The sequence below is a fragment of the Ascaphus truei genome, chromosome 3 (genome assembly GCF_040206685.1).
Source record: "Ascaphus truei isolate aAscTru1 chromosome 3, aAscTru1.hap1, whole genome shotgun sequence".
In the NCBI taxonomy this organism is placed as follows: Eukaryota; Metazoa; Chordata; class Amphibia; order Anura; family Ascaphidae; genus Ascaphus; species Ascaphus truei.
The window spans coordinates 163,485,642-163,511,863 of NC_134485.1; the positions used below are offsets into that span (position 1 = coordinate 163,485,642).

At 45.0% G+C, this 26,222-nt stretch overlaps 1 protein-coding gene across 5 annotated transcripts in view; it reads left to right on the forward strand.

Annotated features, from left to right (window-relative positions):
- USP9X (ubiquitin specific peptidase 9 X-linked) overlaps positions 1-17,309 on the forward strand; it is a 187,437-nt gene extending 170,128 nt beyond the window's left edge. For 4 of the 5 annotated variants that reach the window (XM_075589698.1, XM_075589696.1, XM_075589697.1 and 1 more), the window contains 6 exons: positions 3,406-3,641; positions 4,255-4,343; positions 5,181-5,337; positions 5,549-5,761; positions 8,345-8,440; positions 17,008-17,309. In XM_075589698.1, coding sequence (XP_075445813.1) covers positions 3,406-3,641; positions 4,255-4,343; positions 5,181-5,337; positions 5,549-5,761; positions 8,345-8,440; positions 17,008-17,142 — 926 coding nt within the window. In that variant the 3' untranslated portion in view covers positions 17,143-17,309. The remainder of the gene's footprint in view (positions 1-3,405; positions 3,642-4,254; positions 4,344-5,180; positions 5,338-5,548; positions 5,762-8,344; positions 8,441-17,007) is intronic. The other variant, XM_075589700.1, reaches the window with a different exon arrangement.
- The last annotated feature ends 8,913 nt before the right edge of the window (positions 17,310-26,222 follow it).

The window sequence follows — 26,222 nt, forward strand, 5'->3', positions numbered from 1 at the left end:
TTTAAATGTGGAAACTCCCTAATGCTTTCCTGTAAATGGCAACTAAAGCAGCACACTTCTATCTATAGATATGGATAATGTGCAGGCGCTTTTAGTTGTACAAACATAATAAGTAAAGCATAACGATGACCGTCCACTCATTACAAGTTTGCTAAATGTATTATTTTTTTAAGTGCGGTTTTTTTTAACTTTTATTTTTATTTTTTTAAAGGAAAACGTGTAACAAAACTACAGCGCTCTTCCCAACACCACAGTCCTTGTTTAACAATACTTCTAATATTCAACCACATGACGTCTAGCATGCTTGCTCCCTCCTAAGCTTAGATAAACCTTTGCAGTATACTTAACATGCTAACAAACATGAGTGACTGACTTATAAGTGGAATAAACATTCACAAGACCACAAGCAGGAAGGATATGTTCATTATAGGTTTGTTCTTCTGCGTTTTGGCAAGTTTGCAATTTCTGTGTATGGAACTTTTGAAGTGAAACTTCTTTGCTAGCACCTAGTAAATTCTCATAGGAGAAAATGTCCTTCATTGGGAACGACAATGTGTAACGGAAGTGACGTCATTTGCTGGTGCTGCCCGCACAGACACAGCCGTCAGCGCACGCATGCGTAGAAGTGCCCACGCATGCGCAAAGGTGGCCAGCGCTACTGGTGCATGCGCAGATGCAGCCACTCCACCCGCGCAGAGCGGGGACACACAAACTTCTGCGCATGCGCTAGCGGCTGTGGTGTGTGTGTGTGTACACATATAAAAACAACCAAGAGGAGCAGTGTTTATTAGAGGAATTCCCAGTGAGGTACAAATATAAAGTGCAAATAGCAAAAATATGATTTTGATTGAATGAAAGACTTTTGAGAGTAACGGCATTTAGATACTTTACAATCCAAAATATATGCATCTTTAGTTATAAGTCAATTATATCATGTATCCCAGCGGTGCGCAAACTGGGGGGCGCAAGATTGTTTAGGGGGGGCGCAGGCAGAGGTGGCGATTTTGCCAGGAGCAGAGAAAAAAGCCGTAGCTGCAATTTCTCTTTTGGCCATTAGGTGGCGCTGTGCTACACAGCAGCATCTCCTTGCATCAGCATGGGGAGGGGGGGTGAGTGTGAGACTGGGACGTGGGGAGGGAGTGTGAGACTGGACGTGGGGAGGGAGTGTGAGACTGGACGTGGGGAGGGAGTGTGAGACTGGACGTGGGGAGGGAGTGTGAGACTGGACGTGGGGAGGGAGTGTGAGACTGGACGTGGGGAGGGAGTGTGAGACTGGACGTGGGGAGGGAGTGTGAGACTGGACGTGGGGAGGGAGTGTGAGACTGGACGTGGGGAGGGAGTGTGAGACTGGACGTGGGGAGGGAGTGTGAGACTGGACGTGGGGAGGGAGTGTGAGACTGGACGTGGGGAGGGAGTGTGAGACTGGGACGTGGGGAGGGAGTGTGAGACTGGGACGTGGGGAGGGGGTGTGAGACTGGGACGTGGGGAGGGAGTGTGAGACTGGGACGTGGGGAGGGAGTGTGAGACTGGGACGTGGGGAGGGAGTGTGAGACTGGGACGTGGGGAGGGAGTGTGAGACTGGGACGTGAGGAGGGGGGTCAGACTGGGACTTGGGGAGGGGGGGTCAGACTGGGACGTGAGGAGGGGGGTCAGACTGGGACGTGAGGAGGGGGAGAGTGAGTGGGACATGGGGAGGGGGAGAGTGAGTGGGACATGGGGAGGGGGAGAGTGAGTGGGACATGGGGAGGGGGAGAGTGAGTGGGACATGGGGAGGGGGAGAGTGAGTTGGACATGGGGAGGGGGGAGTGGAGAGTGAGTTGGACATGGGGAGAGTGAGTTGGACATGGGGAGGGGGGTGAGAGTGGGACATGGGGAGGGGGGGAAGAGTGTGAGAGTGGGACATGGGGAGCGGGGAGAGTGTGAGGGGGACATGGGGAGGGGGAGAGTGAGGGGGACATGGAGAGGGGGGAGAGTGAGGGGGACATGGGGAGGGGGGAGAGTGAGGGGGTTATGGGGAGGGGGAGAGTGAGGGGGACATGGGGAGGGGGGAGAGTGAGGGGGACATGGGGAGGGGGGAGAGTTTGAGGGGGACATGGGGAGGGGGGAGAGTGTGAGGGGGACATGGGGAGGGGGGAGAGTGTGAGGGGGACATGGGGAGGAGGGGAAGAGTGTGAGAGTGGGACATGGGGAGGGGGGGGAAGAGTGTGAGAGTGGGACATGGGGAGCGGGGAGAGTGTGAGGGGGACATGGGGAGCGGGGAGAGTGTGAGGGGGACATGGGGAGGGGGGAGAGTGAGGGGGAGGGAGAGAGTGTGAGGGGGACATGGGGAGGGGGGAGAGTGTGAGGGGGACATGGGGAGGGGGAGAGTGTGAGGGGGACATGGGGAGGGGGAGAGTGTGAGGGGGACATGGGGAGGGGGGAGAGTGTGAGGGGGACATGGGGAGGGGGGAGAGTGTGAGGGGGACATGGGAAGGAGGGGAAGAGTGTGAGAGTGGGACATGGGGAGGGGGTGAAAGAGACATGGGGATGAGAGAGACACTGGAGGGAAGGAGAGAGACACTGGAAGGAGGGAGAGAGACACAATGGCTGGAGGGAGAGTGTGAGAGAGACACTGGGGGGAGGGAGAGACAATGAGGGGAGGGAGAGAGGGACACACTGGGGGGAGGGAAAGAGAGCGTGGGGGGAGACACTGAGGGGAGGAATAGAGAGACACTGGAGGGGGAGTGAGAAATACTGGGAGAGGAGTGTGAGACTGTGGAAGAGGGGAGAGAGGTCCTAATGTGGCAGGAGGAGAGAATAATACAGCAGAAATGGGGACGCTATTAGACAAATATCATAATATTTATTTTTAAGTGATGTCATTTGTTATAAATACTTTTTTTGTGGACGCCTGGCGGGGGGGGCGTTACAAAGCTGGTTCGCCCTCATTGGCTGAACCAGCTCACGTGCGCTGACATCATGTGATTTTGATTACATCAGGTGGGGGGGCCCGAGAAATTTCATGGATGGAAAGGGGGGCTCGGCATAAAAAGTTTGCTCACCCCTGATTTTTGTATTCCAACTAATACTATTGAAATTTCTGATGAAAAAACTAAAATACATTTGTACTCAGTCTTTTATTCAATCAAAATCATAACAATCAAAATACAATTTCAGTGACAAAACGCAAAGACATTTCACTCAGAATGCGTGTGCTTGCGCACACACACCCTCTTTTTTTTTTTTTTTTTTTTTTTAATCTGTAAGGATTTGTTTTTTTAAATTGGTGTAATTCTTTCACTTGCGTTTTCACTCACTTCATGGTAGTGGTCTGATGTTACAAAATAATCCAAACTAATCAGAAAACATAGATGTGCCTGCACACAAAGTTTTAGTTTTAATCTTCGCCAATATGCTCCATTTCAGGTAACCCACCACTTTCAAACCCCTATGGCGATCCTAACTTATCCCAAACTATAATGCCACTCCAACAGAATGTGGCAGAATTGTTGTTTGTGAAAACCAGTTATGTGAAGAAAATAATTGAGGACTGCAGCAATTCGGAAGAGACCATCAAACTACTTCGATTTTGTTGCTGGGAGAACCCACAGTTTTCTTCTACAGTTCTGAGCGAACTGCTGTGGCAGGTGACAAATTACAGTGTACTTTAATTTTTACTTATCTTCTACATTTTGAATCACATTGTACCAACGTGTTATTGTTCCCTCGCCCCTAAAATAAAATACCAATAAACTCTTCTACACTTGGTTCCTCTAAAAGGTCATGCTGTTTGGGATGAAGGAATAGTCCAACTTGGCAAAGTCACTTGAGTGATGCTGAGACGGGCTGGGGGATCTCTGCGAGAGAAAATTACCTGATACAGCGGCTATCATTAAAATTGCTGCCATATAAAGAATTTTACAGTTTTAAAGGTTTTCTTTTTTTCTTAATTAGAGGGAAGTACTTGTAATTTGCCACTTTTTCACGTGACATGTTTATCACAAAGTTGATTTTGAGTGGTGTTGCTCACAAATTGGCATAATCAAAAAAAATTCAGTTTTATAGAACTGGTCTTAGTAAGCCTTAGATAATTTTATTGTTGCATTAATGGATTGCATGCAGCCATTTACTCTCTATTAACTTAGTTTTAGTAAGCCCCAGTGTGTGTTTGCAATTCGTGAATACACAAATTCAAGGAACCAAGTCAAGTTGAGTTTATAAAAAAACAACAAAACACAAAACCTAATCGGACCCTTACTACTTTCTTTGCTTTAGGTTGCATATTCGTACACCTATGAGCTTAGGCCCTACTTGGATCTCTTGCTGCAGATCTTGTTGATTGAGGACTCCTGGCAAACCCATAGGTTAGTATTGGGCTTGGTTCCCCACCCTGGACTTCCCGGGATACACAGTGTGGGTTATTAGTAGGGTTCAGCCACAAAACAGATCTACTTATGCTCTGCAACAAAGTACAGAATGGTGCATTAAGAGCATCCACATGAAGTGGTCATACCATGAAAGATGGACACACTAGTTGTCTTAAATTAACTTAATCACTGTGTACAGTACATATACAGAGGCCTCCAATTTGTTGCCAGTTTTCCAGCAGTGCAAAGTAAAGATAAATCCATATATAGAGAATGTGGTCCCCTTTGTCCTTCGTATGTCATAGGTTTCAATTAATGTTAATATCCCACACAAACAAAATAGTATCTTAAGCTTTAGGGGGACATTGTTTCCTACATTTAGGTTTTCCTCATGTAATATTTGTTTTAGCTGTATTATGCGACATGTATGGAAATGTGAGTTGAGCTTAGATTTAGTGTCACACTGTAGAAAAACATGTTGGTACAGAAATGAAGAATTACCAGTATGATTTCATACTAGTATCAACAGTGGTAGCCCCATTGTTTAAAGTCTGTATTAGTGTGTTTTCCCCTAAATTATACATCATTATAAACCAACAGCATCATGTATGAAGTGGTGTTGGTGTATTTGTTCACTACATATACCTATTATTATACCTACATGGTTTTAAAAGTGCTACTAGTTAAAATACATTTATATTAAGTTAAAATATTTTAGCACATATGGGGGACTTGCACTCTGTATCTGGCTTTCTATATTCTAATGATTGATTGTAATATGTACAGAGTTATTACCATTTTCAGTAATACCTTATGGGGTTTTTTTTTTTGTAGGATTCATAATGCACTTAAAGGAATACCAGATGACAGAGATGGTTTATTTGATACCATCCAGCGTTCCAAGAACCACTATCAGAAAAGAGCTTATCAATGTATAAAGTGCATGGTGGCTCTTTTTAGCAACTGTTCTGTTGCTTACCAAATATTGCAGGTAATGATCGTATTGTATTTTTCTATACTTCTGAGCCACAGTTGGCATTTGAAAAATGTATGGCATTTTCATGCTTTTTCTCTTTGCATTTGAAGGCTTCTATGCGACCATTGGTAAACTTGTAACTCGTCCTCACTTTTTTTTTCATTTACCAATTATGGTGCCATGTTTTAAAGATAATCATTAATGGGATCATTCTTTGTTTCTACAGAGCAATGGCGATTTGAAAAGGAAATGGACCTGGGCAGTGGAATGGTTAGGAGATGAACTGGAACGCAGGCCGTATACTGGCAATCCTCAGTACACCTACAATAATTGGTCTCCACCAGTACAAAGCAACGAAACATCAAATGGCTACTTTTTAGAGAGGTCACACAGTGCCAGGATGACTCTTGCAAAGGCTTGTGAGCTCTGCCCAGAGGAGGTAAATGGTTTTAGTTTAATTGGATGAAGGGTAAAAAGAAAATGAGTCACATCTGTATCCCCATATCAAGCACTTTTGCAGAATGTATGTTAATTGATTTGGAAACCTATTACTTAGTACTGACTTTCTGGGGCAGAGCATGCACATGATCATACTGTTGCCTCTCAGTATAATGAGAAGCATGGATTTTACATGCATTATGCCACTTCTCTTAAGGCCTCGTTCAGGGTGCCAGAGACAGCAGTCTGAGGGCGGGCGTTCGCGTGTGCGAGCGTCAGTCTGCTGGGCGATGTGTGCACATCATCCCCAGCAGACATTTTCAAGAGTTGAGGAGGCGGGGCGACAGACAGCAGCTTAAGGATCGGTGTTGCTGTCTTGAAATCATTCTCAAGAATGATTTCATTGGCTGCCAAAGTACCAGTGACGCTGCTGCAGCTTCAAAAAACAACTTGGGTTGTTTATTGAAACTGTAGCCAGCGCCGACTCCGTACTTCCGAGACAGGGCAGCTGCTACCCTGACAACCGCAATTCACTTTACATACATTGTTTCGGACGACCGCACACACGTAAGCACACCCTCCCTCCGAAGCCTGCACCCTCAACGAGGCCTAAGATTCACTAGGCGGGTGTGTGTGTCCATTTTTTGCACTCACCCTTTCCAAAGCTGCTTCAATGTGTTTTTTTTGTCCCACTGTGCCTTGTACAGCTCAGTCTGGATTTAGAAAGTGCAAAAAAATAAAAAAAAATATATCGGGGGATCCACGTGTGCTGATTCTTGCATGCTTGTCCTCCAAGGCCTGCTGTTTCCTGTTAAAATAAATTAAATATGTTTATGATATCATTAAAAAAAAAACGCTACAAACATGGCCGCCAGGGTCACACATCTCCCAATGAAAATGCAGCTTTCTGTTGGCCGCTGTACTGAGCCTTGACCAGGCCATTTTGTGTGACAACCCTTCTTAGCTCGGGAACAGGGGGAGACTGTGGATCATCTCTAGAGAACCGGCGGTTTAGAAAAGTAAAAAAGGCCAGCAGCACTTTCAAGGGGCAATCCCTCCTAGCATCAAAGGTGAACTAACGCCAGGGACATGTTTAAGGAGTCCCTGCTGTGTAATTGATAATTTTCTTTGGTACCCAAATCTCACACCTATAAGTATTTTTTCTTTTTTTAATTCCAAGGTAGACTTGCGGGAGGGGGGGGGGGGGTGATTTGCTCTAGCTGCTCCCTGTATGGGATGTCCCTGTGTGTGCAGCAAAGAGCTTGCACAGCCAGAGTCTCCTCTCCCCACATCGCCTTATCTTTAATGTTTTTCTGATAAGGACAGGATGTAAAGAAAACATTTAATTGACAAACACTCTCACGCAGAGGCCCTTAAAAATTTAACTGGCTGACTATGGGACTTCACATTTCAGCTACACAGTTACATTTGTAATATGCTTTTATCAGCACAGCAACAACCAACGGATAAAGGGGGCATAGAACAACAATTTGTTTCCATAATTCCATTTTGTAGGTAGAATTTTTCTGATGTTAAAAATGTATAGTGATGTTCAATTTATGAAAATGTATATTTTAAATATGGGTTGCACTGTGTACAGGTCAATAAATGTTTACCATTACGTGAAACATTGTTCATACGGTACAAAAGAAAAGTTGTGTTTAAGTAATTGCATATATATGTCTACTAATTGTACTAATTATGTACTAATGACATTTGTGGTTTTAAGCTTGCACCTATTTTGTGGCACGGTAGGGTAGAAAAGGGATCTGTTTTCAGCTTCTAGTGACATGCTTCACAAGCATCTTAATGTATTTCTAAGGATTGATGGACTGCAGAACTACATCTTTAAAACATCAGTTGTACTATATGCATTTCACATAATTAGTCTGAAAAAAGAAGTTGGTCACAAGTATAGTTGCCCATTTATCTAAAGTATTAAGATATTCAGACTAAAATATTAAACCCTATTTTTCCGTCTCTTATCACAGTAGTTGTTGGTATACGTAACAACTTAAATTGATGACTCCTATTAATCAGCATACTATTGTTTACATTACATTTTCCCAAGAGCGTATATGCAATCGCACAATGCAGAAGGTTGTTCAAAACTTAGAGTGGAGCATAGTGGCCAAAGAAGGGCGAGACAGAATGTATCCACACTTATATACATGCATTTCTACTTTAAGAAAAAAAGAGTGATTTACCCTTTTCTGTTTCTAGATTACAAATCTAGCATAAACCTTTAAAAAATACCTTAATGGCTTTGCTTCCTTGTTTATAAAGACACTGCACCACTGCTATAGAGCACATTATATCTACTCAGTTTCTGGTACTTTAACCACTGAGTAGGCAAATAACTATGCCTCATTTATCCAAGTAAGAGTCAATATTTAGTCCATTTTGAGAATAAGGTTATATAGGAAGTGCTGTTGGTATTAAAGTTTCATTATTTTGTGTCCTATACTGGAATGATGCATTTAATAATAGTAGCAAAGCTGTTAAAATGAAGCTGAAGCTGAAGCTGAATCGGGTACGTGTATATAGAAAGAATGACCGAATTCGACTTTTGCCAACTTTATAGGAGCCAGATGACCAAGAAGCCCCTGAGGAACATGAGTCCTCCCCACCAGAAGATGCCCCATTGTATCCCCATTCACCTGGTTCCCAGTTTCAGCAGGTATAATATGCACTTTTTATTGTTCTTGGAATCTGCGTAATACAACACTCTTGTGAAGCTTGTCCTAAATGCTCAATCCCAAATATATCGAGATGCAAACCATTTAAACATTATCATTATTTTAATAATTAAAGTTGGCAGGGAATCATTTTGAAGATTCCAAAGTTAACAGTCCAATCTTGTCCCTTTTTTGAATTTTTATTTTATTATTTGTTATTGTTATTATTTGTATTTATGGATTTATTGATGGAGTATTTTATCTTCTGATTATATCCTCTGCTGAGTTCAGAATGTCTCCTGACATCTTGCTTTGCTTGCTAATGTTCTCAGTAGAGCAGTTGGTAAGTGATGTAGACCCTACAAACTGTTTGGACCATAATTTCCAACAAACTCTGTAATTTCTATCACTAGAGAAAAGTATGTGTCAAATGCTTTGATAGTGCTATTAATGTATCATATCCTGTGCATGTAAGATTAACATTTTCCCTAGTGTTTCCATCCTAACACAGTATGTCATGTGTGGGGGGGCGAGAGAGAGGTTAAACAATTACTTATTTTTGAGGTCTTTAAAAGCATGCCATTTTCAAATGTGTTTACATTGTAATTTATAGTTTAGTTAGGAAAATGTTCCTTTCCCTTCTATCGTCTGTTGTGTTTTATTTGCATGTACATTGTCTACAGCAGTGATTCCCAACCTTTTTTGTTTGGAGGAACCCTTGAAGTATTTCGAAAAATCTCGGGGAACCCCTATCTGGCTGACACATATTAGGCTGCGTTTATAGTGCTGGCAACGTCGCCTCAAAACAAATGTATTGACGCCGTCGCGTGCGCTTATAGTTGGAGCGACAAGACGACGCAACGGCTTGGTCGCAATCGCTGGAAGTCACTTCAATTTCATTTTTCCAGTGACCGCAGCCTGACGTCAGCGTCGCCGGCACTATAAGCGCGGCCTTAGGTTCATTTCACACCTCACGAGCCCCCTCTATTTCCCACCCTCTACCCATGTATTTCTCTCCTCTGTCTCACCCACTCTCCTCCCACCTTGCATGTATTTATCTCCCCTGCATCTCTCTTACTGCCTTTTTTCCTCACTCCCCCCCTCTCTCCTCTTAATTGCTCCCACCTTCCGTCAATTACTCCACTATCACTCAATCCCGCCCACAAAATACATACCAAAAAACCCCACCCCTCTAAATACATGTAACCCCACCCCGCAATACATAATAAAAATACCCCGCCCCTGCCAATACATTTTTTAAAAAGACACCCAATAAATTTTTAAAAGACCCCCCTAATACATATTTTTATTTTATTTATTTAAATCGGGCCGCACGGGTAAAATCATCATCATCTCTCCCTTAGCACCCCTCATATCACCCCCCCGCCTGCATATCCCTCACATCACCCCCCCTGCATGTCCCTCACATCACCCCCCCCCCTGCATTTCCCTCACAACACCCCCCCTGCATGTCCCTCACATCACCCCCCCCTGCATGTCCCTCACATTACACCCCCCGCATGTCCCTCACATTACACCCCCCCTGCATGTCCCTCACATCACCCCCCCTGCATGTCCCATCTCCCTCACATCACCCGTCCTGCATGTCCCATCTCCCTCACTTCACCCCCCCCCCCCTGCATGTCCCATCTCTCTCACATCACCCCCCCCTGCATGTCCCATCTCCCTCACATCACCCCCCCCCTGCATGTCCCATCTCCCTCACATCACCCTCCCCCCTGCATGTCCCATCTCCCTCACATCACCCTCCCCCCTGCATGTCCCATCTCCCTCACATCACCCTCCCCCCTGCATGTCCCATCTCCCTCACATCACCCTCCCCCCTGCATGTCCCATCTCCCTCACATCACCCCCCTGCATGTCCCATCTCCCTCACATCACCCTCCCCCCTGCATGTCCCATCTCCCTCACATCACCCTCCCCCCTGCATGTCCCATCTCCCTCACATCACCCTCCCCCCTGCATGTCCCATCTCCCTCACATCACCCTCCCCCCTGCATGTCCCATCTTCCTCACATCACCCCCCCCCCTGCATGTCCCATCTCCCTCACGTCACCCCCCCCCCCTGCATGTCCCATCTCCCTCACATCACCCTCCCCCCTGCATGTCCCATCTCCCTCACATCACCCCCCCCTGCATGTCCCATCTCCCTCACATCACCCTCCCCCCTGCATGTCCCATCTCCCTCACATCACCCCCCCCCCCCTGCATGTCCCATCTCCCTCACATCACCCTCCCCCCTGCATGTCCCATCTCCCTCACATCACCCCCCCCTGCATGTCCCATCTCCCTCACATCACCCGCCCCCTGCATGTCCCATCTCTCTCACATCACCCTCCCCCCTGCATGTCCCATCTCCCTCACATCACCCCCCCCCTGCATGTCCCATCTCCCTCACATCACCCCCCCCTGCATGTCCCATCTCCCTCACATCACCCCCCCCCTGCATGTCCCATCTCTCTCACATCACCCGCCCTGCATGTCCCATCTCCCTCACATCACCCTCCCCCCTGCATGTCCCTCACATTACACCCCCCCCGCATGTCCCATCTCCCTCACATCACCCCCCCCCCCTGCATGTCCCATCTCCCTCACATCACCCTCCCCCCTGCATGTCCCATCTCTCTCACATCACCCCCCCCCCCCCCGCATGTCCCATCTCCCTCACATCACCCCCCCCTGCATGTCCCATCTCCCTCACATCACCCGCCCTGCATGTCCCATCTCCCTCACATCACCCTCCCCCCTGCATGTCCCATCTCCCTCACATCACCCTCCCCCCTGCATGTCCCATCTCCCTCACATCACCCTCCCCCCTGCATGTCCCTCACATTACACCCCCCCGCATGTCCCTCACATTACACCCCCCCTGCATGTCCCATCTCCCTCACATCACCCCCCCCCTGCATGTCCCATCTCCCTCACATCACCCTCCCCCCTGCATGTCCCATCTCTCTCACATCACCCCCCCCCTGCATGTCCCATCTCCCTCACATCACCCCCCCCTGCATGTCCCATCTCCCTCACATCACCCCCCCTGCATGTCCCATCTCTCTCACATCACCCCCCCTGCATGTCCCATCTCCCTCACATCACCCTCCCCCCTGCATGTCCCATCTCCCTCACATCACCCTCCCCCCGCATGTCCCATCTCCCTCACATCACCCCCCCCCCCCTGCATGTCCCATCTCTCTCACATCACCCTCCCCCCTGCATGTCCCATCTCCCTCACATCACCCCCCCTGCATGTCCCATCTCTCTCACATCACCCTCCCCCCTGCATGTCCCATCTCCCTCACATCACCCCCCTGCATGTCCCATCTCCCTCACATCACCCTCCCCCCTGCATGTCCCATCTCCCTCACATCACCCTCCCCCCTGCATGTCCCATCTCCCTCACATCACCCTCCCCCCTGCATGTCCCATCTCCCTCACATCACCCTCCCCCCTGCATGTCCCATCTCCCTCACATCACCCCCCCTGCATGTTACAAACATGTCAGTAGCTTATATTGTGCAACTGCTAGTTATATTGTATCTGTGTTACATACCTAGACTAACGTGATGGTAAACCCTACAGCCTTGAAAATTGCAAAGCCAGCAGTACAACCAACTTCACACTGATGATAACCATTAAGGTTGAAACATGTCTGTGATTGGTTTCTCTGGCTTTGCATCTGATTCCCATGCTGTGCTTTAAAGCTGTGTTAACAGCGATTGATAGGTCCATTTACCTGGTCGGACCTAGGGCATGAAACCTTTTTACTCGACCCGGGGAGCTTTTCCACGGCCCTGCTATATGCTTCTGGTCTCAGATATGATAGTTACGAGCCCGGAGTGCGAGAAAGCAGTAACACAAAGGATGCTGAGTTCTCACAACTGATTTAATAGATACACAGAGCAATCTTTTATACCAAAGGCAAGGAAAAAACATTGTGTCAATTCTATACATCTGTTACAAACTGAGTTCCCATGTATAGATCATACATCTAAAATTACATATATCATCTGGAATGCTTTCCCTAAATTGATGGGAACAGGGATAAAAGGTCAATAACTACTAATGGGGGTCAGAAACAAGGTGTGTGTGTGTGTGTGTGTGTGTGTGTGTGTGTGTGTGTGTGTGTGTGTGTGTGTGTGTGTGTGTGTGTGTGTGTGTGTGTGTGTCTTGTACATAGTGCAGAATAAATGAGTTCTTCAGTATTAGGTGATACCTTTTTTTATTTGGACTAACAATTTGTCATAGGACAAGCTTTTGAGAATTTTCCTCTCCCTCAGGTCAGCAATACTGATATACAAAGGTTTCTACAACTTAGACAGGGATTGGAAAATGAAAAAAAAAGGAAGAATGAAGAACAGAGAGGCACTGAAAGGGTGTTAAAACAGAGATAAGGAAGGTGAGAATTAGGGATGAGGGGGCTGTACATCCACAGCAGCACAGAGTGGGAAGAGGATGCTGGGGGGGGGGGGGGTATAGGATGGCACAATGGCAGGGAGGACCATTACAACATATTATGATAGTGTGTGAGAAATCCCATGTCTGCATTAAGTCCACTTGTTTTGGTGTCAAAGGAAACCCAGGCAGACCTATTATAACAGGTATGGATACACTCACTGAAAAAATCAGACTTAGTTGAGAATATCCTCAAACCTTTATTCAGAAGCACCAACAGCTTCATACAAGATACCACAGATTTCCTTTATAACCTTAACATCAACCAACTATTATCCAACACACTGCTAGTTATCATGGATGTAGAATCCCTTTACAGCAACATCACCTACAAGGATGGTATTGAGGCATGCTTGCAATTACTTACAACATCTCCCCTGGATCAGAAATACAGCACTGATGTAATTACCAAACTGATAGATTACATCCTCACGCACAACTACTTCAGCTTCAACAAAGAAATGTACCTACAACTAATGGGTACCAAGATGGCACTGCAATATGCCAATCTTTTCATGGCAAATCTTGAACAAAAATTCCTAACTACATGCCCCCACAAACCCTACAAATACTACAGATACATTGATGACCTGTTTATAATATGGACAGAGGGTGAAGGAAACCTAAAACAATTCCATGAGTCCCTAAACTCATTCCATCCATCAATTACACTCAAAATTGATTATTCTGTAAACCTAGTAAACTTGCTAGACACAACAGTAAGGCTGCGCTTATAGTGACGGCGATGCGAATTCGCCCGAAAACAAAAGCTTTGCCGCCGCCGCGTGCGCTTATAGTGCACGCGACGGAGCGCCATCACCAAAACCCGCCGCCGGCTTTAACAAATCAAATTGTGGGTATGCCGCCGACCAGCGAAACATAACTTTCGCCGGTGGCGACGGGTAACGTCACCCATCGCGTCGCCATCGGCGGCACTATAGGCAAAGCCTAACACTGAAAGATGGCAAACTGCACACATCTGCATACAAGAAACCAACAGACAGATGCAGTTACCTCCACAACTCCATCCCACTCATACTAAACAAGGTATCATACAGAGCCAGGCTATATGATACCACCGCATATGCTCCGACACTGAAGACAGAAACGGGCATCTCACAACCCTGCCCGAATCGTTCAGACAAAAGGGATACAAACCAAAGACCATTGCCAAAAACTATTACATCTGCACTAAAAGCCCCACGAGAACACCTACTACAATACAGACAGAGAACCTACCACACGCATACCACTAGTGGCCACATACAACCCTACCCTAGAGGGTATACGAAACATAATCAAAGATCTGCAACCCATGCTGGAAGAGGATGTGACATTAAAAGAAATCTTTCCCAAACCTCAAATTCTTGCGTTCCGGCAACCACAAAACCTCAAACAGAAATTATTCAACAGAAAACTTCACTAACGAACTTAAAGACACTGATAATGGCACAAAATCGTGTAACAACACACGTTGCAAACTCTGCAAACATATATGCCAAGATCCCACAGCCAGTCACAACCATGGAACACTCAATGTTAAAGGATCACACTGCTGCACATCCAGGAATTTGGTTTATATGATTCAGTGTAACAAATGTGACCAAGGATGCTACATTGGGGAAACCAGCCAAAAACTTAAAGGAAGAATGAATATGCACAGACACTCCATACTACACCACGAAGAAGGAAGATACTGCTCACAAGTGAGACATTTCTCACAGTCAAATCATTCCATAAATTATTTAAAAATCGAAATCCTCAATGGAATGTTCAAACGCACCCAAGAACGGAAAACATTTGAGCTCAGAATGATAAGACTCTTTGACAACAAAACAAGTGGATTTATTGCAGACATGGGGTTTCTCACACACTATCATTTGTTGTAATGGCCCTCCCTGCCATTATGCCATCCTATACCTTCCCCCCCCCCCCCCCAGCATCCTCTTTCCCCTCTGTGCTGCTATGGATGTACAGCCCCCCCTTCCCTAATTCTCACCTAGCTTATCTCTGTTTTAACACCCTTCAAGTGCCTCTCTGTTCCTCATTCTTCCTTTTTTTTCTTTTCCAATCCCTATCTAAGTCGTTGAAACCTTTGTATAGCAGTATTGCTGACCTGAGGAAGAGAGGAGAACTCTCCAAAGCTTGTCCTATGACATAAATTATTATTCCAAATAAAAAAGGTATCACCTAATACTGAAGTACTCATTTATTCTGCACTATTGCAACTGGACTAACACAGCTATTTCCGTTTTGTGTGTGTGTGTGTGTGTGTGTGTGTGTGTGTGTGTGTGTGTGTGTGTGTGTGTGTGTGTGTGTGTGTGTGTGTGTGTGTGTGTGTGTGTGTGTGTGTGTACGCAAGAGAAATGCTTCCTACAGACTGCATATAATGGATAGTACTTAAATCAGTGTAATTAACTATAATATAACAGCCACTGACGGTGCTAGGGACTAGAAATATGGAACCGTATATGTGTCCCACATATAGCACTCAAGCACTCAGTATAGCACTCAGGGGGGATTCCGATGTCTCCTGCGTGATGCTAGAGAGTCGGATCTGGAAGAAAGCAGTATAGGTTATTTCGGTGTAGGTATAGGGTAGTTAAGATATATAGGGTAAAAAAGATATCCAGATCGAGTGTGGGTGACCGAGCAAGTGTGTGTGACCGACAGGTGACTAGGTGGGGGGGAGGGGTAGGTGACTAGGTGGGGGGGGAATGGGTAGGTGACTAGGTGGGGCGTATGGGTAGGTGACTAGGTGGGACTGGAGACAAGGGGAACCAGTGGGGCCGTCGGACACAAGGGGGTAGTAGCACTTCCCAGGCTCCTCTCCCACCCATGCCCGTTCAACCTTAAGAGCCCTCAAGACCTCCATTTTGTTGGGGAATGCTCTGCAGATTTTCTCCTTTCCCTCCTGGTGGAGCTCCCAGGGGACAGGCGCTCCACACACAGACCCAGCATAGCACACAAACACACACAGACCCAGCATAGCACACAAACACACACAGACCCAGCATAGCACACAAACACACACAGACCCAGCATAGCACAAACACACACAGACCCAGCATAGCACAAACACACACAGACCCAGCATAGCACAAACACACACAGACCCAGCATAGTACAAACACACACACCCAGCGTGTCACACACACGCACACCCAGTGTGTCTCCCACACACACACACCCAGCGTGTCTCCCACACACACACACCCAGCGTGTCTCCCACACACACCCCAGCGTGTCTCCCACACACACACACACCCAGCGTGTCTCCCACACACACCCCAGCGTGTCTCACACACACACACACACTCAGCGTGTCTCGCACACACACCAAGCGTGTCTCACACACACACACCCAGCGTGTCTCGCACACACACACCCAGCGTGTCCCACACACCCAGCGTGTCTCACACACACACACCCAGCGTGTCTCGCACACACACACCCAGTGTGTCTCGCACACACACACCCAGCGTGTCTCGCACACACACACCCAGCGTGTCCCACACACACACACCCAGCGTGTCTCACACACACACACCCAGCGTGTCTCACACACACACACCCAGCGTGTCTCACACACACACCCAGCGTGTCTCACTCACACACCCAGCATGTCTCACTCACACGCACCCAGCGTGTCTCACACACACCCAGCGTGTCACACACTCACACACACACCCAGCGTGTCTCACACACACCCAGCGTGTCACACACACTCACACACACCCAGCGTGTAACACACATTCACACACACCCAGCGTGTCACACACACACACACACACACCCAGCTTGTCTCACACACACGTACACCCAGCGTGTCTCACACACACACCCAGCGTGTCACACACACACACAGCGTATCCCACACACACCCAACGTGTCTCACTCACACACACCCAGTGTGTCTCACTCACAATAGTGCCTAATAAAAACTACTGGATTTTAATGAATGACTTCTTGTCGGATGGAAAATGTCCTGTCTTTTGAAAGTTTAAAGTGTTGTGGTTGTGTTTAGACTGAGAAATAGAAATGTATCTGTTTTTATTGCCAAATATTTTTATTTTTTATTTTTTGTGCCTTTCAGAATAACCATGTGCATGGACAACCATATACTGGCCCAGCAGCACATCACATGAACAATCCTCAGCGGACAGGCCAACGAGCACAAGAAAACTTTGAAGGCAGTGAAGAAGTTCCCCCGTCTCAAACAAAAGATTAGTGAAACACACATAATGATTTTACTTAACTCCTCAGAGACTGTGCACCCAGGCCTTACAGTCCAACCTTCCTTTGTGTCTGGCTAATATTTAAAACTAAAAAAAAAAAAAAAACTATTCCTAATCAACTTGGAGTGGAGAGTCTATTCACTGTCTTATCTGCAGAAAATTGCTGTCAATATATAACCCGCCTGCAGTGGAAAGTGTATAGTGTTTTGTAATAAACGGCCTGATGCTAATGTGTAAATGGCAAAGGTGTACATAGTATATTAATGTTTGACTGTTAATTCTTAAGAGAGACTTTTTTTTTTTTTTTTAATTTTGGGGCTTGACCAGATTCACAGATTTACAAAAAAGAAAAACAAACAAAATCTAAAAAAAACAAAAAAACATTTTGGTTTCTTGAACTGTCTGCTCTGCTCTACAAGAAAAGTTTTCTGCCTTATGGCAGTCGGATCTTCTTTACAGCAAAGGAAAAGCATAACCTCTCCACGTCAACCACATAAATAGTGTAATGTTTAACTCTTTGCCACTGAGTCGGTTTTACTATGAGCAACTTGATGGCTGGTAACCTTTTAATAATTTGGTTGATGTGGACATGTGACGATGTAACCCCCATGATTTCTTTTCATTGCCTTCTTCATTCTGGTATTCGTTTAACCATTTTGAAAATCTAGTTATGCTGTAACTGTAACATATAGCATGGCTTTCCACCAGGTTAGTGTAGCCAGACATGGGGATGTGGGAAAGTTGATGAGGATGGTATGTCATAATCTCAAAACAGTTGCACTGTTTAGAGCATTTTTTTTTTCTCTTGTGTTTTTTTTTTCTTGTTTTGTAAGACCTTTACTATGAAGCGGGGAGAAACAATTTGTTGAACAAATGGAATGGAGTTGCACACGTGCCCATTTGTAATTTTTGAGAATTGCCTATGGGTGGGGAATACAGGACACTTAGTTTTCAGTAATCGTAATTAAAAGAGGGGAGAATAAAAAAAAATGTAAAACAAATATGCAAACATTTGCTGTGCCAGGATGCCTGGAGCATAATAGAGACGGTATTTGGTGTGCTTGTTTTGTTCCTTTTGGTAGAGCTTATTATAGAGACAATTCCGACACTTTTTCCTGCTGCTGCATCTCAATAAAATGGAGGCCTCTGACATTACATAGTTCCTATAAATGCCACTGCCCGGGTAAAATGGGGTGGTATTTGCTCTCTGAAGCAATACTACTTAAAAATTAGAATTCGTCTTGTAGTCCTTAATCCATTCTGTAAGAAATATTTAACATTATAAGCAGGGTCTGAATATAAGATAAACTACTGGTTAGTCAAATGCAATTTCGAGATATCGTGATTCCAGGATAAAGATGGTTCATGAATTTCAAGGAAAGCATCAGTAAATACTGTATTTAAAAGAAAATTGGTAACTTGAATGTGTGTATTTTTTTTGGAACCTGTCTAAAAAACCAAATACCCCTGCAAAACAGATACAGCCCACCCTATAATATTTAAATATTTTGCTGTTTTATTTTATAGAAATTATTTTGCTGAATTCACAAATAGAATTTGATTTAAGAAGAAATAAATTGTCCTGTTGTGTGTTTTTCTTTATTAAGTTGCACATAGAGATAGATACATGTATCAAAGTTAAGGCAGACAATTATGTTAAGTTAGCTATTTATTTTTGCTTAAGTAGCATGACCCAACACCAAAATTGGCACTAGGCAAGTTTAATATGCTTTATTTTATTATTCTGCATGTACATTAGCATGTACGTTAGTATACAACGTATGTATATAAAAACCTGGAATCTACTTATAGCAATAATATACAAGGAAGGTGTGGTTGGCGGTGTTGAAAGTCTTTTATTTGTATGGTGTGTATATTTTTTTTCTGTTTTAAAAAAAATCTATCAATTTTGTGTGTGTGTGTGTGTGTGTGTGTGTGTGTGTGTGTGTGTGTGTGTGTGTGTGTGTGTGTGTGTGTGTGTGTTATACACACACACACACACATACATATACATACATACATACACACACATACACACACATACACACACATACACACACATACACACACATACACACACACACACACACACATACACATACACACCCCGTTTTTTAAGGACACTCACTTTAAGTACACTCGCGAGTAAGGACATATCGCCCAATAGGCAAACGCCAGCTCGCGCATTGCTCTGTCAGCACGTCCTGAACAGCATTACTGCCTCCCTACCTGTACTGAAGCTGTGCGCAAGCGGGGAGACTGTAGAGCCTGTTACAAATGCATTACTTACATCAGTTGTGCATGTATATGATGATTGCAGTACAGTACATGCATCGATAAGTGGCGAAAAAGGTAGTGCTTCACTTAAAGTACATTTTCGCTTTACATACATGCTCCGGTCCCATTGCGTACTTTTATGCGGGGTATGCCTGTATATATTTATATATACATACATACATACCTTTCTTCCCATTCTGCTACCGTCCGTGCTAATGTGTGTTGTACTCCCTCGGCATACAAGGATCAACTTTTAGCTATAATGCACAAACTGCAGTTGAACTCTTACATCTACCGTCTTGCTGGCCAATTTTCCCTGAACGTCACCTGCCTTGTTGGTTATCTTTTGCATAACCATAAAATCCACAAGATCTGGGTATGCTCCCTTTTCTGTCCTTGGTTTTGTCACGTTCGTGGTGTATGGAGATGAGTAAGACAACATTTATACCGATATTAAATTAGTTTGGTGCATTTGTATCGAGGGAAAGCCTCCCAATGACCCACAGAAGCCTAACTTATTAATGCGAGGTAATATGTTTTAGTAGCAGTTTTGGTCCTCCCACAGTGTGGATTTGTTGCGGGTTCCCTAATGAGCCAGCAAACATTTTTCATATATGAAATTATAGAGTAAAGAATGTTTTAAGCCTCACAGACCTCTTCATGTCTACTCCATTAGCACTGTAAATCTTTCTTCCCTCTGCTGCTACAAGAGACGTATGTGGTTTCAAAAGCACTGTGTACTATAATTTCACCTATGAAATGCTTTCTTCTTCATCACAGCCTACCTAAAACTAAGCATAATACACAACACTCAAATGGTTTTCCAAAAAGTACTTTATTTAGTTAATTATGAACAAGAAAAAACAAGCAGATGCTCATCATATAACAAAATCAAACAATTCTGGGGGATACACTTGAAGCAGGAATTGTGGTACATCGCAAAAACTGTTTAAAAGCAACAATCCATATGTAACACAGAGAGCTATGCAAATCTTAAAACCAATAAGAGGAATACAGAAAAACTAATTCTAGCAAGTGCTTATTGCAGTACTCAACTCGGGAATACATTTTAATTATGTTTTTTTGTATCCTACTTCTGAGCCCTGTTCATTTGTGCATTTTCTATACCTGAGATTCAAAGCCCTGAAAGAGTTCCACGAAGGTTTACAATTGTCACCAGGGACCATCACACAGGCTAAATAGAAAAAATATATAGCAGAAACTACTTTATCTTTAAGAGTGGGGTGAAAAGAATAAAGTTATGTTTATGGAAAATCTTTAGTAGTTGTGACAATTTAAAAAATTCAAACTGGATATACACATTGTTGATAAATTTTATTATGTCTGATTTTAATGCAAATGTCAGTGACTTACAGATAAAATTGATACATTCACCTGCTGCCAATTTAGGAAAACAGATCTATTGGATCCTACTGCCTAAGGCTGGGGCCATGGTGCCTTCGCCTGCACGGAGGCTGTGAAGTGACCCGCGTGAAGCGGGTGCTTTCCCTGGCCATGGGGGGGGGGGGGGTGTCACGGAGCTGGTTCATCCTCATTGGGCGAACCGTTCACGTGACCGGCCGTCGCACCAAGAAATCCGTTTCAACTGATTTCTTGCGCAACGTTCGCTTCCGCGCCTGCATACCGCATGGACGCGATCACTGCCTTAAGGCAGTCTGCTCGCTCAGCGTCCGCACGGTCTGCGGCACCATGGCCCCAGCCTGACAATCATTTAAATATATATGGGTTAAAACATTGTAAAGGAGATTAGTTTTACATCATAAAATTAAGATGGAACCAAATATAATGTAGTCGTTTCTATAAACAGAAGGCATAATTAATATTTGTTAGTTGCACTCGCAAGAATAGCGTTTCACAGTACCACTACTTTCATGTCTTCCTGCATTCACATCAAAGACACTGTTTAGACTTTTGATAGGTAAATATTTAAAACGAAGTTCAACTATGGTGCAATATTATTTATTACAAGTGTTTACAAAAGTGTATTACTCGTGAGGGATTTTCTCTTGAGTGATGGGTCCGGGTTGGCTGAAGGTTTCCCGTGGATTGTCTCGGTGCTTTCCTGCACCACCCGCAGTGCTACTTCTAGTTCCGCCCCTTGGAAACTACACCACCTCTGAGCCTCCTAGCAACAGTCTCTTCTCGTGGTCGCTCCTAATATGGACTGCCGTGGGTTTGTTGTCCACTTTCCCAAGGGATATTCTCCGTCTATAAAGTCTCTTCTTATAAGGTCTAACGCTGTTGCAGTCTTTAACAGACACCGCTACTACAGTTTTTGTTTGTTTGCGATCTATTTTCTTTGCTGAAACTCCATGGGGTTTTCATTTAGTATTTGTTTAACCCCAGAGTGTGTGTCTCTCAATGGGGCAGTAAATGTATATAAAAAAATACATTATAACAATAAAAAAAAGCACTTTAATATAACCTTAATAAAAGTGATCGAAAACCATTTAATCAAGAACTTGTTTTTTTGTGTATATATTTTATATTATTTGTAAGTCAATTGTATTATTATTCCCGTCTGTTACCCTTACTGAAGGATAAATTGTTTTAATGCTTTTGTTAGAAAAAAGAAAGTTTTTACAGATTCCTGGAACAAAAACTAAGTGCGAGTGCGAGTGTGTGTGTGTGTGTGTGTGTGTGTGTGTGTGTGTGTGTGTGTGTGTGTGTGTGTACACCCATATTCATTAGGTTCGGCGGTTGTTCCGTTTTTCTGGCGATTTTCGGCATGACGTGCACAGCAGCAAAGTATCTGGCTGTCACTAAACAGTTTTAGTGCTTGTGCAACTCCTTGACAGATGCCATTTGTCCGCGAAACAGTCGGTTTCCAGCTGCATCTCTGTTTTCAAAGGTACAATACAGTAGGGCCCCGCTTTATGGTGATTTCCACTTTACTTAGGTGGCGCCTGGAACGGAATCCGCCGTATGAGCAGGGCCCTGCTGTACATGTATGTGCATGTATGTGCACGTACGTACACACGCGTGCATGTACGTACTCACACACGCGTGCTTGTACGCGCACATATATATAATGGAAATATTACTGTATGCTCATTTGCATGTCTTAGGCAGGTCTGCAACCCCGCCTTTTACCATTAGCACCCAGCGCTTCCACTGCAGCAAGGGATTCTGGGAAATTACATGCAAATGAGCACAGTGACACCATTTGCTTCAAAACACATATTACATGGTCCCATATAAGCGTATGCTTGCTGCATTTCACAGCTTTGAGCACAGCCACATCTGTGAGTGGTTTGACTTGCTTTGCTAGTCCCATGCTATGCTTAAAAGCTGTGTAAACAGAGATGCATTTGCTTATATGGGCTCAATGTGAATGGATTTTCCAGGCAAAAGGTGACACATTGGGTGCTCGTTTGCATGTAATTTCCCAGAATCCCTTGCTGCAGTGGAAGCACTGTATGCTATGTATGATAATGGTCACACACACACACACACACACACACACACACACACACACATGCAAATACAACTGTATGCTCATCTGCATGTCTTAGGCAGGTCTGCAACCCCGCCTAAGACATGCAGATGAGCATACAGTTGTATTTGCATATTTGCTTTCCTGTGGAGGGTTTTTGTCACTTTTTTTACTCACCATAACTATATATATATATATATATATATATATATATATATATATATATATATATATATATATATATATATATATATAGTGTTCGACAAACCTATACATTTGCTCGCCCCGGGCGAGTGGATTTAACCCCCGGGCGAGTAAATATTGGCCCAAGCAGCACACGTTTGGTACTACGTGGCGAGTAGATTTTTTTGTGTGGCGAGTAGATTTTTTGGTGATTTGTCAACCACTGTGTGTGTGTGTGTGTGTGTGTGTATATATATATATATATACACACACACACACACACACACACACACACACACACACACACACACACACACACACACACACACACACACACACACACACACACACACACACACACACACACACACACACACACTAACTGGGAAATGCCCAGGCTCTCCACGGGAGACTTCCATGCAACCCGAATACATCACTCTTAAAGCTATTAAGTTTAGAACTCCTATGAGATGTTTTATTTTTTCTGAACACTTGTGATAAATATTGTTGCATCATAATATACTAATTGTTTAGTCTACCTACAGAAGTAGTGATATTGTGAAACTGACACTAACCACACTATTCTTGTGAATGCAGTTAACAAATATTAATCTTTCCTTCTGTTTATACCATCTACTAGACTGGTCCCATCTCCCTCTCACTTCTTGTTCGTCTCTAATCTTTAACTTAAACGAGCAGTTAAAGCAATATCCTACGTTGTGTTTTATTTAAATAAAATAAAAAAATTAATGGTTTAAAAAAAAATTATGTTTCTTATGTAGGAAACATTTCCAAAGTGACAACCCCTTCCCCTTCTGATAGGCTCTAGCTCTTGAGCCTTGCCCTCTTTCTAGCAGTGCACCAATTGTATCTAGTAACTGCCCAGTGACGTAATATTGCTGGACTACATTGCCCACAATGCTGTGAATTAGATCAGGGGTGAGCAAACTTTTTATGCCGAGCCCCCCTTTTCATCCATAAAATTTCTCGGGGGGCCCCCCCTGCCTGATGTAATCAAAATCACATGGGAAAAAAAAAACCCTCTATTAAACGGTATACAATATAAATCCAAATATGTCTAAATACTTACATATTTCAACAGCTCGCGCTTGCAAAATTAGGCTGCGTCCACGATGCTGCTGAGAGCGGTGACATCACCAACTCCAATTTTGCAAGCGTGGATCGGGGCTATTTGTGGCTGTGTGTTTGCATTGACTGCTGCTGAGCGCACTTCAAAGTCAATTTTGTTTGTCTCCCCAAGCGCCAAGCTTGGGAGAGCGTACGTGCACAAAGGCAATACTTTTGGGGGGCATTCATCCACCTCTTTGCTACCTCCCTTCCCTCCCCCCCACCCTTTTTTGTTTCTACCTTCCCCTCCCTGCTCTTTGGCTTGCTATCCCCATTGTCATTCACACTCCTACTTACATTATTATTATTTCCGTTTTCAATGTTGTGTTTTCACTTTTTTATTATTTCTGTACATTCATAGTATGATTGATATAGTGGCAGCCTACCCTTTCACTTGCAGAGGATCGCAGCGAAGCAGGTTGCCAGCGGAGGAGAGCAGGAACACAGCGCTATTGCAGGGCAGACACCGGGAGGGGCGTTTGACTTCACCATGCTCGGGCGTGCTCCTCCCCGTACCTCCGATGCCCCTGCGCGTGCGCGCACACACCATCACGTGGCCGCCACCTGCACTATCCTGTTCAGCCACCCGCACACATCTTCGGCTGCCCGCCTGTGCACATCTTCTTGGCCGCCCCTCGCGCAGCTTTTTCGTCCTCCCGCGCACAGCGTCTGCCGGCCCGTGCACCCAGTTTTCGCCGCACGCTGCCTGCGCCCCCCTAAATAATCTTGTGCCTCATTGCCCCCTGTTTGCGCACCACTGCATTACAACACACACTCTCAATCAATCATCACATACACACACTTACCACACCACACACTCAATCCCCACACACACACACTTAATCCCCCCCCACACACACACACACACACACAATCCCCCCCACACACACACCCCACACACACTCAATACACACACACAACCCCCCCACACACACACACACTCAATCCCCCCCCACACACACACTCAATCCCCCCCCACACACACACACTCAATCCCCCCCCACACACACACACTCAATCCCCCCCACACACACACTCAATCCCACCCCCCACACACACTCAATCCCCCCCCACACACACACGCTCAATCCCCCACACACACACGCACACACACACTCAATCCCCCACACACACACACACTTTCACCTGGGGGGGGCGACATGCTCCGATCCCTCAACCCCCCATGCTGCTGAAAACTGGTGCAGGAAGCAGACAGGAAGAGAAGGAGGGCTTGTCTGTGTGCAGAGAAGCCCCGCCCCCTCCGCAAGACACAGACACATAGAAGCAGCCGCACGGAGCTTCTGGCTGCCCGTGCACAGCTCTGCCTGCCCCCAGGTTTCCCTGCAAGCAGCCCGCGCCCCCCCCCCCCTACATAATCTTGCGCCCCCCAGTTTGCGCACCGCTGAATTAGGTAACCCGAGAAAGCGATCGATTACATGAGAACGGATCGATCTGCAATTTAGCTAATCACTTGTCAGTGTGCAGATTGTATTGATGCACATATTAAATGATATATATATATTTTTAATTTTTTTTAAACAGCAGCTTGAACTGCAGTTTTAAATCCCATTTCATATCCATTTTAAAGTACTGTGAATAATACAAGTTGCGTGCATCTTTCCTCTCCACCCTAGTAAATGCATGCCCACATTTATTTAAATAGCAAAAGAATTCACCTTGGCACACTTGCAGGAGTTTCATCACTAGTCATAGCCGACCTGCCTATCGACCGCTTCACAGAACATCCAGGAAGAAAAAAAAGACTGCAAACAAGGGCAAATACCACAAAGCAGAATGACCCGCACTTTAGTCAATCATATGAGCAGGGACCAAAAAAAAAAGAAAAAGGACATTGGTGAGGAGGACATGCGGATGGTTGGGTTTGTCACACCACCTCCAAAATGTGTTTGTTTTCAAAGTGAAACTTCTTACGTGGCGGTAGCACCTGCAAAAATTGCATTGGTGTAAATCGCCTGAATGGAGACATTGTTTCAAAAGTAAGGGATTGCGCATGCGCATAAACGGGGA